This window comes from Leguminivora glycinivorella, chromosome 20, assembly GCF_023078275.1.
Source record: "Leguminivora glycinivorella isolate SPB_JAAS2020 chromosome 20, LegGlyc_1.1, whole genome shotgun sequence".
In the NCBI taxonomy this organism is placed as follows: Eukaryota; Metazoa; Arthropoda; class Insecta; order Lepidoptera; family Tortricidae; genus Leguminivora; species Leguminivora glycinivorella.
In genome coordinates, this window is record NC_062990.1 from 16,768,330 (window position 1) to 16,781,410 (window position 13,081).

General features: G+C 37.6%; 1 protein-coding gene across 1 annotated transcript in view; it reads right to left on the minus strand.

Moving 5' to 3' along the window:
- The window catches only part of LOC125236995 (protein IWS1 homolog), a 33,234-nt gene that overhangs the window by 14,272 nt on the left and 5,881 nt on the right, over positions 1–13,081 (minus strand). Inside the window, exon 8 of the mRNA XM_048143908.1 lies at positions 6,241–6,442. Within this exon, the coding sequence (XP_047999865.1) occupies positions 6,241–6,442 (202 nt within the window). The remainder of the gene's footprint in view (positions 1–6,240; positions 6,443–13,081) is intronic.

A 13,081-nucleotide genomic window follows, 5' to 3' on the forward strand; every position in this document is an offset into this window, starting at 1 on the left:
TGTTTGCATTTGTAATATAATATGGGCTAATTACCATGGCCAATTAAATTGCTCGAGTGATTTCATAAAATAAGTCTAAATTTATCAACGCGCCATCAATTTACCTCAGTTTAACCAGTAATAATATTATTGACTACTCGGTGTTTGCGTAGTTTGGTGAAGTTTTAGTGCTCCGGTGCATATACTATACTGAAATAATAAAAATATTGCCTAGAAAACCAATAAAGTTGTTAAAATATGGATTAAGACTCGGTAATATTCCATGTAAAAAACAGTCGCCAAACGGTCACCAAACGGTCAACAAACGGTCGCAAAATGGTCGCAGCGTACACGCGTGACCGAAAGCAGTGAATATTTATTGGATTTGAAAATGGCTTCTTGTATTCATTTTTTTCAGGTATCCTCAAACTTTATAAACAATTAAATATGCCGTCGTACTCAGTTGTCCTCACTAAAGAAGATTTAAAAAAATTGTAACGTGCGTACCGAGCTGCTGGGTTGTAAAGGATCGGGGATCATATTATTATGGTCTTTATAGAGCAACTAGTATTTTGCGGCATTTCACAATTGACACTTGTTGAAGTAGTCGTCATTAATATTACTATCAACATTAGTTTCAGCGATCTGTACTACTTTTGTCAAGATTTTTGTAGAGATAAGTGTCCACAAATTTGTAATGTTAAAGAGACATAAATAAAACGTAGTAGAGTAAATAATGTGTTTTTTTTGTAACCCAAACAAAATACTTGTAGATACGAGTGCGGAAAAGAGGAAAATCGATACGAGTAGCGATAAATTAATACACGAACGAAGGGAGTGTTTTAAATCGACACGAGTTGTGAATGTCCTTTTCGCACGAGTATCGTACGACGATTTTCAGTTCATTTCAGTGATTACCGAACTGCTCCTAAACCACTGTAACCGCAAATGACAATCTGAAATACGAAGGTTTCTCAAACTGTCTTGTGAAGTTGTGGACTGGTTGCTTTGAATCATTTAAATATGAGCGAATTAAATAATAAATAATAAACAACGACGACCATTTAAGCAGTCTTCGACATTTTATAGAAATGTGGGAAAGTTAAGAAAAGTGCAGAATGATTATACAAATAGATAAGCACTTTATAACACTGATTTAAACTTTCACAATTATTACACATAATTATTTTTAAAAACCGGGACTTAATCGCGTATAACTACATATTAAACTGACCTCCAACGTTTCAAGGACGGCGTTGTCCCCGTGGTCTCGGAGAAGTCTTCTCCGGGATTTAATCGCGTATAACTACATATTAAACTGACCTCCAACGTTTCAAGGACGGCGTTGTCCCCGTGGTCTCGGAGAAGTCTTCTCCGAGACCACGGGGACAACGCCGTCCTTGAAACGTTGGAGGTCAGTTTAATATGTAGTTATACGCGATTAAGTCCCGGTTTTTAAAAATAATTAAGCACTTTATAGTTACTTAATGTATTAAATATATAATTTTCGGACGCACGCAATCCGTTAAATTAACTAAGTACGATGGTACAGTAATGATATCTGACTCTAGAAACCTAACCCGAGGAGTGCCTCAAGGCTCTATACTCGGCCCTTTACTGTATATTATATACGCTGCTGATATCACCAAAAGCATCAAAAACTGCAATTATCACCTATACGCAGATGACGTTCAACTGGGTCCATATTGGCTCATATAAAATTATTTGTTATAAAATTATTGTATATACCGATTTGTGTTCCGAATGATCATTTCCCATAATTTTACTTATCATAATTTTGTTTCATTATTATCAATAGTACTACTATCACTGTTCATAATAATAATTTGGCCGAAAATTTTTAATCATAAATTCTATACAAATATTTAATACCATTCATAATTTAGTGTTTAAGAAAATCATTCATCATAAAGTTATTAAAAAAGTTTTGGGGAAGTTCTATGAAAAACGTGTGGCATTTGTAGAAGCGCACTTGGAGCTTTTACAGTGACATGTACAATTTACACTAAAAAGTCGTTCACGGTCAACCTAACACGCTCCTCCTCGCTACGCTCGTCGTCGCACCTAACTGGACTCTGTCACATGTGATTTCTGTTTTGTTAACAATAACATACCGACAAGTTAAATTACTCGCAATCGTTATGATCAATAAGTATATAAACATTAACATTAGTATAAAATGTGTTTATGATGAATGACATTATGAACATAAGTCATTCGAAGTTACGAGAGTTATTAACATAAAATTGTTATAAATAATGATCATTATAATGTAAAATTGTATGAGAAACATTTTCGGACTACCAATAATCTATGTACCAATTTTATATGAACTTTGGCGCACCCCGTTCAACTATATTATGCAGCCCGTCCAAGTCAGTTCGATGAGGCGCTACAAAAAATAAGTACAGACCTGGAAAATATCTCCACTTGGGCAGATAATAACGGATTACTGTTGAACCCACTTAAATCAAAGTTTATGATACTCGGATCCAAAGTACAACTCTCTAGGATTTTATGTAATGAACCTAAAATTTTTATAAGGGGTTCACTGATCGAACGCGTAGACGAGGCTAGAAACTTGGGATTAGTCATTGACAACCAGCTGAGGTTTGAGAAGCATATAGGAGAATTAGTGAAGTCGTGTTTTTTTCGTCTTAAGGTCTTATACCAAGTACGATACCTCTTAAATGAGGAAATTCGTAAGTTGTTGTGCGAATCGCTGGTACTCTCTAAGTTAAATTATGCAGACATTGTGTACGGGCCACGACTATTGGAAAAAACTCGTCGTCTTATCCAAAGAGTTCAAAATGCCTGTTTCCGTTTTTGTAGCTCAATACCACCGAGAACACACATTACACCATACCTTAACAAAGCATCCATATTAAACATGTCCTCACGGAGGCACTTACATCTAGCTAGTCTCTTATTTGGCGTTTTGAATGACAAAAAGCCCCATTACTTATTCTCTAAAATACGCATATCCTCTTTCCATGAACGACATGGTACACGGTCTACCAGGCGCTGTCTCCTAGAAGCTCACCCTCACAAAACTGTTGCTTTTACAGGCTGTTTCCGGTATCTCGCAACCAGGTGCTGGAACAATATCTCGCCTCCGATTCGTCAAATTAAAACTAAATTTACTTTTAAACGTCATTTTAAAAAATATCTTTTAGAAAAACAAAGTTTGGGTATCCCTTATGGCTACCTGGTTGCAGATTACCGGATTTAGCTTCAGCTTTAGCTCTAGCTGTAGCAATTATTTTACTATATATCGATCTAACAAATCAAACACACATTTCTTTTCATCATAGCATTCATCTCACTCGTTTCATAGGCAATTATTTATAGATATTTTAGGTATATAATTTCATCTCTTTACAATATTTCTTATTCAATCAATTATGTGTTATCGTGATCTGATCCGGTTCCGGCAGAATATCAGTGCTGCTGCCTCAGGGCGTAGCGTAATACTGAGCCGTAACCCTTTTGTCTTGTTGCGACGCGCACAGTATCATAGTACGCTATGGTAAAAATCTGTGTAATTTCCTGTTTTCCAATTTGCTTATTATGTATTCTAATTCTTTTTTGTAACTTATTCCTTTTGTGTATTCTGTGTGTATTGTGACAAACAAATAAACGTATATCTATCTATCTATCTATTTTTAATACTTATTGATAAAAATGATGTGTAGTGTTGCTTTACACAATAAAAGTAGGTATCAAATGAAATAGAGTATTTACTGTGATATTAATAGAATTTCTGTTGCGCAATGATAGTTTTTTTCAGTACAGATGCTGCTTTTTTTTTCACGCAGTAGTGCGAGCAAATCAAGCAATGATTCATTTCTTGTCTGGTCGAAACTCTTAGCTTAGATTTAGGTACTGAAAATCGTCGTACGATACTCGTGCGAAAAGGACATTCACAACTCGTGTCGATTTAAAACACTCCCTTCGTTCGTGTATTAATTTATCGCTACTCGTATCGATTTTCCTCTTTTCCGCACTCGTATCTACAAGTATTTTGTTTGGGTTACAAAAAAAACACATTATTTACTCTACTGCGTTTTATTTATGTCTCTTTAACATTACAAATTTGTGGACACTTATCTCTACAAAAATCTTGACAAAAGAAGTACAGATCGCTGAAATTAATGTTGATAGTAATATTAATGACGACTACTTCAACAAGTGTCAATTGTGAAATGCCGCAAAATACTAGTTGCTCTATAAAGACCATAATAATATGATCCCCGATCCTTTACAACCCAGCAGCTCGGTACGCACGTTACAATTTTTTTTAAATCTTCTTTAGTGAGGACAACTGAGTACGACGGCATATTTAATTGTTTATAAAGTTTGAGGATACCTGAAAAAAATGAATACAAGAAGCCATTTTCAAATCCAATAAATATTCACTGCTTTCGGTCACGCGTGTACGCTGCGACCATTTTGCGACCGTTTGTTGACCGTTTGTTGACCGTTTGGTGACCGTTTGGCGACTGTTTTTTACATGGAATATTACCGAGTCTTAATCCATATTTTAACAACTTTATTGGTTTTCTAGGCAATATTTTTATTATTTCAGTATAGTATATGCACCGGAGCACTAAAACTTCACCAAACTACGCAAACACCGAGTAGTCAATAATATTATTACTGGTTAAACTGAGGTAAATTGATGGCGCGTTGATAAATTTAGACTTATTTTATGAAATCACTCGAGCAATTTAATTGGCCATGGTAATTAGCCCATATTATATTACAAATGCAAACAATATTTATCTTTAACAAATTCTTACGCCATTACATTTTAATGTCAATGACAGCCACAAATTCGTCCACTTGTTGTTACCGTTATGTGTGCATACGTCGACTAATTTATTTATTTATTTATTTATTTATTTACAAAACATGTTAACAGCATAACAGTCGAAACTAAATCACTGCTAACTACATAGAATAAAACATACAACACAGCAACAGTAAATAACAACAAAAAATAACTAAACACAATTTATCTTACCTACATTTTAACTGTAGTAGGCCTTGCATCAATCCTCTCACAGAACTTCAGACACTCATCACGCACAACAACCTGTCTGCTTGCAAATAAGTCGCACTGAGGGGCTGATGCGAGGAACGCATTCAGGAGGACCAAGGAACGCACCAGAGGGGAATTCCTGCGCGCTACAGTACGTGAAGCCGGGACTGCCAGTAGGCAACGGTCCCGAGGTCTGAAATCAATTCTGGTCTTTGAGGGAACGTACAGACGCACCATTTGCTCCACCAGTTCGGGGCAGTCCGACTCCCCTTGCAGGACGCTACAGGCAGCAGTGAGAAGTGCATGATTACGTCTTACCTCCAGAGAGAGAAAACCCAGCACACCCAGCAAGAATTTGGTGGGATATAAAAACGGGTAGTACCCATACATTTTTTATAAAGGGATCGTAAGAACACTTTTTGCACTCTCTCTAGAAGTAAGACGTAAGATGCTTCGTAAGGGTTCCAAACGACGAAGGCCGACTCGACTTTGCTTCTCACTAGTGAATTGTAAAGGATCTTTAATGTATCGGGGTCATTAAAATCCCTAGAATTCCTAATAATAAACCCCAACCTCTTATAACAGTCGCGCACCAATGAGGTAATGTGATCATGAAAGTTGAGGCTGGAGTCTAAGATTACGCCTAAATCTCGTATGGAATTGACACGAGTAATAGTCTCAGAATCCAGAAAATATTCACAGACAAGGGGATTACGAGCTCGGCTAAATGTAAGGACTGCACATTTTGATGAATTAAAAGTCAGCCTATTTTTTACACTCCATAAGTGAACTCGGTCTACGTCATCCTGGAGAGATAAACAGTCAGAGATGTTTTGCACGCCGTAAATAATTTTGAGGTCGTCAGCGTAAAGCAAACTTCTCGCAGACCTAAGAACAGATGGTAAATCGTTGACCATAATTCCAAAAAGCAATGGCCCAAGAATCGATCCCTGACTGACGCCAGATAGAGTGTCATTAAAAATCGTTCTGACAGTGACATTGACAGCCACAGATTCGTACACATTTTGTTACCGTAACAAGTGCACACGTCGACTACATTTTGTTATTGTATCAATACGGTCGCATTGTTTGCACGACGTTACCACGCGTTATGTCACATTTGACAGTTAGTTACTGATTTGAAGATTTTGCGACCGAAATGGTTGTATGGGTGGTTCCTGCGGTGACGTCATTACCTTCCTGACGGCGGGCTGGTTCTTCCTGTTGAGCTCGCGGTCCTGCTCGGCGGCCTGGCGCATCTGCTGCAGCAGCGCCGCGATGAGGTCGTCGTTGTCGTTGATGATGTCGATGTCGCGGCGCCGCCGCCGCCCCTTGCGCTCCTCGCGCTTGCGCGCCAGCATTATCTCGAAGTCGGACATGCCGCCCGCCATCTCCTCCCTACAACACACACACATACATCAACGAGAGCGCACAACTCATCATCATTGGCCACGGCATCTTTAACAGACATCGGAGGTACGGCACATCATTTTCTATGGCTGTAAAGTCCAGTGGCAGCACTCCACTTCCGGCCACAGAGATCGCAAGTGAAACGCGAATCTGTTAATGGTTCCTGTAAATTCTGAAGTCTTTTCTCCCTTAGATCATCAAGCCAGACTTCATCATGTCTCTTCATGCCATCCTGCAAAGGATGACGCCAGTCTGCTCTATTAGTAGAAGAAATAGGCAAAAACACATTAAACTGTTATTATCATAATGTGCCAAAACATGAAGAAGGTAATGAGGAAGGTGAATGAAATTAAAATTCATTGAGCTCATCAGGTCATTCGTGAAAGGGTTACAGTTACTACGTCTGAAAAAGGTTTGTACAATTCACTAGAAATTGTCAGTTTCATCAATTTTCTAAGTGAATTACAATTAGACTTGCACCGAAAGAATGCTTAAATACACCGCAAAATTTGATATCATATCGTTTACCAGATATTGAGCCCACTAACATTCAGTCAAGGTTTTATTTTGCATGGTCGGTTCTTTACCTACACTTTTACGACAAGTAATAAAAGTCTGCAAGTTATCAACTTGTTAAGAAAACAGAATAGCGGAATTAGTTTCGCTTTTCATTGATATGTAATATCCTTCAAAGTATAAATTATAACGTGAAAAGAGAATTAATTGTAAAGGCCCGACTCAGTAAGTAATTTGAAACGATTTTTTTAAAGCGCTCCCACTTTGACACCTGAAAAAAACTTTGTTTTTTCGTTTTTTTCGGTTTTAAGGCGTTAATAGCGGTGGAGGGAAATTATTCCAGCACTTGGTTGTGATATATCAATAGTTCCTCAATACTCACGCCTTTGTAAGAAATAATTTTGTATAATATTAATTTCAACTGCGGAACACGTGTTCTCGTAAATAGAAAGTGTACTGACTAACAAACTACAAGAACACGTGTTTCATTAAAACGGGTAATCATGACGTCACATGCCGAGCGAGGTGGCGCCATTTTGCCAGGTAAAAATCAACTGACTGTGACGTCATGTCCGATCAAAGTGGCGCCATTTCAACAGGCATAAAAGGCCTGAACAACTACGCGTCGGGGTCTTTTGCGCTTGAGCAGCAGCTGTCGAATAGTTAACAAGTTCATTATTTTAATTATAATATTGTAAAACCATAGAATGTAATCCAAGTGCTGTGATTATTTTTTTTACATCATAAATAAAAACCTATTGTTTACATAAAAGTTCTGGAGTTTACTTCAACACCTGATTTCTTACATCAGAAGTGGGATAAGTACTTACATGAAGATCACACACGAAACATGACGGGAAAAAGTAAAAACAAATCAAACCGGAAGTCTCGCTCGAGGGAGCGACGTTCACACTATAAAGACGATACAAGCAGGCGAAAAACAAAAAGGCGGGACCGTGGTTCTAGTAGCAGAGGGCAATCTACGGAATCTACGACAAGTTACCACGGTGGCAAGCGGAGGTCGCGATCGACGCAGCGCAGGTCGCCATCGAAGCGACGGCGGTTGGAACGTCAAGAGAACTCTGTTCAAGAACGGTCTCCGCGTTCTTCCAATCGTAAGCGACAGAGTTACACACCAGCTCGAGAAATATCAGAGGCGAGTAACATTTTTTTTTTTGTTGTTTTGTTTGTTTGTTGTTGTTATTTCTTTCGACTGAAAATATTTGGAGATTTTAACTCGTGCTAAATTCAGGTTAATAATAATACGCTTCACGTAATAACAAAAAAAAAAAACTATTTTTGGTTCGTTGGGTTTGATTTCGAGAACAAAACGGTTAGATGCAATAAATTCTTGATTCCTTGTTTGTTGAAAAACAATTTCGAGGTGTTTACGTATTTGACTTGTGAATGTTTATGACTATAAGGTAGTAAGACCTTTATTTTGTGAATTTCAGCGAGAGTTGAACACGGAACCCGTGAAGAGAATGAGGGATGCTGAGCTGGCAGACGAAGCTGATGCGAGGTCTACACAGCGACATGTTGAGCGAGCGGCGGAGCAGCCTCACGAGAGACCAGAGACTACCACAGCAGCTTCGCGAGAGAGAGACGAGGTACCGATATTACCTTCTAGTTTGACTGATGTTGCAATGTTTTTTCAAAATTTGCTAAAGTATAACACACATAAAATGTCATATGATAAAAATATAATACCAAATTTCGATCCTGCACAAAAGAACCAAAAAATTGAAAATTGGATAGCTAAAGTAAATGAGTGTGCTAAAATTTATAATTGGACGGACGAACAAACTTCTCATTTCGCGTTACCTAAACTAGCCGGTTATGCTAAAAAGTGGTACGAAGGGTTGCAATCTATTCTAATGACGTGGTCAGAATGGCAAGAACGATTGACTAGGGCGTTTCCTTCAGAAACAAATTACGCGGCTTTGTTAATGGAGATGTTAGATAGGTCATTAAAACACGGAGAATCGGTTGACGAATATTATTATGACAAGATGATTTTACTTAACGCGTGCGGTATTAAAGGTAAACAAGCTGTAGATTGCTTAGTTTATGCTATAGACGATAAAATCATGCGTTCGAGTGCTATGGCAGCCCGTTTAACGGATCCAGAGGATTTATTAAAATTTCTAAAGGATTTCTGTAAAGAAACTAGTTTGAGAACGTCTAAACGTCAGAATACAACCGCTTCCAATGACATAGTCTGTTTTAAATGCAACAAATCAGGGCATCGCGCTATTAATTGCAAAAATCCTAACAAAACAGAGATCTCATGCTTTAATTGTAAAGAAAAAGGACATATTTCAACCAAATGTCCCAAGCCAATTGCTAAGTGTGATAATTGTAATCTAATGGGCCATAAGTCTAGCGATTGTTACCGGAACAAAACAAATACAATGAAAAATACGGAAAAGAAGACAATGTTTGCGCAAAGCCGAAGGCCTGATTTAAAATTTTATAAACCCGTGTTTATAAACGAAAATATTGAGTTAAAGAGTTTTGTTGATTTTGGAAGCGATTGTACTTTGATCAGACAAGATGTTGTAAATAAATACTCCTTACCAAAATCCGAAGTAAATACTGATTTAGGCAACATACGATTTGGACCGAACGCGTATACACCATTAGGGCGTGTAAAATTCAGTTTAACGTTAGGTGAAGTCACAGCTGATGTAGACGCTTACATAGTAGACTCTACTGTAATATCTGAGGAGATTTTAGTAGGTCAGGATTTTACAGAGCGACCCGACCTTTTGGCAGTAAAGACACACGACCGACTAGACATACTTAAGTGTGACACAAATAATGCAATTGATTGGGCTACTTTGGCAAATAATGTTGAACCTAATAATGACAAAGTAGTTCTTAGGATCGTAACTGACACTAAGATAGACTCGTTTGAATTCGTGGACTGTAAGAGTAGCGGGCAAACAAATTGTGACATTTTGATTAATGACAGTTCACGATCTCAGAAAGACATGGACTACAGTATCGTGGGAGGAGTCTATAGCTTACATAATGGAGACTGTAAGGTTGCAGTATGTAATCAATCTATGAAACCTATTACATTGAAGGCAGGATCTTTGTTTGTGCGAGCACATACGGTCTCTGTTATGGAATCTTTAGACGAATCTAAATTGGTTTCTTGCAATAGAGTAACTGATCAGTCTACTCTTACTCCATTCACTAAAGATGATATTAAGATGAATCCAAATCTATCTGATGACCAATCAGAGATTTTACTAGACTTGATCAATAAATACAGGCCATGTTTTGCACAAAATTTGTCAGAATTAGGGTGTACAGATGCTTCAGAGATGGTTATCGAGCTTAAAGATCAAACTCCAGTTGTTTACCGACCCTATAGATTGAGTCATACAGAGAGACAGACAGTTAGGGATATGGTCGCGGAACTTATTGAGAATGACATAGTTGAAGAATCTAACTCCCCATACGCGAGCCCTATCTTATTAGTTTCAAAGAAAAATGGTGGCAGAAGACTTTGTGTAGATTTTAGAGCATTGAACCAAAAAACTGTAAAAGATCACTATCCCATGCCTAGGATTGAAGATCAGTTGGACATGTTAAACGGGAATAAATATTATTCAAGTTTAGATCTCGCGAGTGGTTATTACCAAATACCTATACGGGAAGATTGTAGACCGTACACATCGTTTGTAACGCCCGATGGGTTATATCAATTTAAAAAAATGCCATTTGGGCTAGCTAATTCACCGGCCGTGTTTCAACGCACTATTAACAAAATATTAGGCAATTCCCGATTTAATTCCTCACTTGCTTATATGGATGACATACTTATACCTGGAAAAGACTTTACTGAACAAATAGTAAGATTGGAAAACACGTTTAAACTACTATTAAATGCAGGACTAACATTAAATTTACAAAAGTGCAATTTTCTTCAAGAAGAATTAGAATATTTGGGTTATGAAATAAGTGAGAAAGGAATTAAACCGGGAAAAGATAAGATTGCTGCCGTTGCAAGTTTCCCAACACCGCGAAACGTGCATGAAGTGAGACAGTTTATTGGTCTAGCAAGTTACTTTCGAAAGTTTATCAAAGGATTTGCAGTCATAGCTAGACCACTTACCGATTTAACTAGAAAAGACTATTCATGGTGTTGGACAGAACAACAAGAACAAGCCTTTCACCAACTTAAAGAGTTACTTACGCAACGACCCCTTTTAGGTATTTATAATCCATATAGCGAAACGCAGGTGCATACGGACGCTAGCAAATACGGCTTAGGAGGTATTTTAATGCAAAGAGACTATACAACGGGTAGTCTTCGACCCGTAGCCTATTTTAGCCGCAAAACAACCTTAGAAGAACAAAACTACCATGCATATGAACTTGAGACCTTGGCCGCTATCTGTTCATTACAAAAATTCAGAGTATATTTAGTAGGCTTAAAATTCACTCTTGTTACTGATTGTAGCGCGTTAAGAGCAACGTTTGCTAAAAGAGATCTTATCCCTCGTGTAGCGCGGTGGTGGATAGCAATGCAGGAGTTCGATTTCGATATTCAATACAAACCAGGACATACCATGTCTCATGTCGATGCGCTTAGTAGGAACCCTCAGCCTTGTGGACCAAAACCGATTCAAGACCCTATACCTTCAATTTTGAGAATTACCCAAGAAGATTGGCTTCTAAGTCTACAGTTAAATGACAGTGAAATTCAGCATATACGCAAAGTCCTCGAAGATAAAGAATATTCTGAAATAAAAGATAATTATTTGGTAAAAGATAATAGGCTATTTAGAAAAGTAGGAAGTGAGTTAAAATGGGTAGTTCCTAAAAGTGCAAGGTTCCATCTTTGTAAGATTAATCATGACGACATTGGTCATTTCAGTGTTGATAAAACCTTAGAGAAAATAAAGCAAGACTTTTGGTTCCCTAAAATGAGACGTTTTATAACCAAGTATGTCCGTGCTTGCATTGAATGTGCTTATAGTAAAGAGCCAACAGGACCAAAGGAGGGTCTATTACATCCGATCCATAAGGTTGACAGGCCCTTCGATACCATACATATAGATCATTTAGGGCCTTTTGTAAAGAGCGCAAAGAGTCAATCGTATCTCCTGGTATGTGTAGACGCGTTTACAAAATTTTGCTTTCTCAAACCACTTCGCAATCTTAAATCTAACTTAACGATTCGAGCTTTGGAAGACATTTTCACGACGTTTGGCTATCCCAATAGATTGATCTCTGATCGAGGTACATCTTTTACTTCGAAAGAATTCAAAAATTATTGTGAACGGTCAAAAATTAAACACATACTTAATGCCGTATGTACACCTAGGGCTAATGGCCAAGTAGAACGATATAATCGGACAATACTTGACTCTCTGACAGCGTATGCAGATAAATTAGGTGAACGCTATTGGGACACCGTTTTAGGGAAGGTACAGTGGGGTTGAATAATACCATGAATAAAGGGATAGCCAAAACACCTTCCGAAGCAATGTTCGGAGTTAGAATGTTGAGTAAAGGTGATAATGCTTTTGCAGAGATATTGCAAGAGACACGACAAGTTGGTATTATAGATGATATTAGGGCAGAGATAAGTTTGCACATTGAAAAAGATCAAGCGGCTCAAAAGATGCGGTATGACGGTCATAAAATAAAGGCTAGAACATATCAAGTAGGTGATCTCGTAAAAATACTAAAACCAATTCCAAGTAATGAAGGTCAGAGTAAGAAATTATTGCCCAGATTTACAGGACCGTTTAGAATTACAAAAGTTCTCGATAATGATAGATATGAAATAGCTAGTATTATAGGGACTAATATTACACAGAGAAACTATTGTAGTGTATGGGCAGCTGATCGTATTAAGCCCTGGATAAATACGCGAATGAATGATAATGGTAATGACGATACAAGTAGCTCAGACTCCGAGAATGATGATACCAAACATTAATGAGTTCTTGGTGCACGATCGAATAAAAAAATAGAAAGAGATTATGGTTCAGTTATGATTGTTAGTAATGAAAATAATTTATGATTTGTGTTGTTCAGTGATATGATTTTGTTTGAGATGTCATATTTATTGAAATATGTATTTGA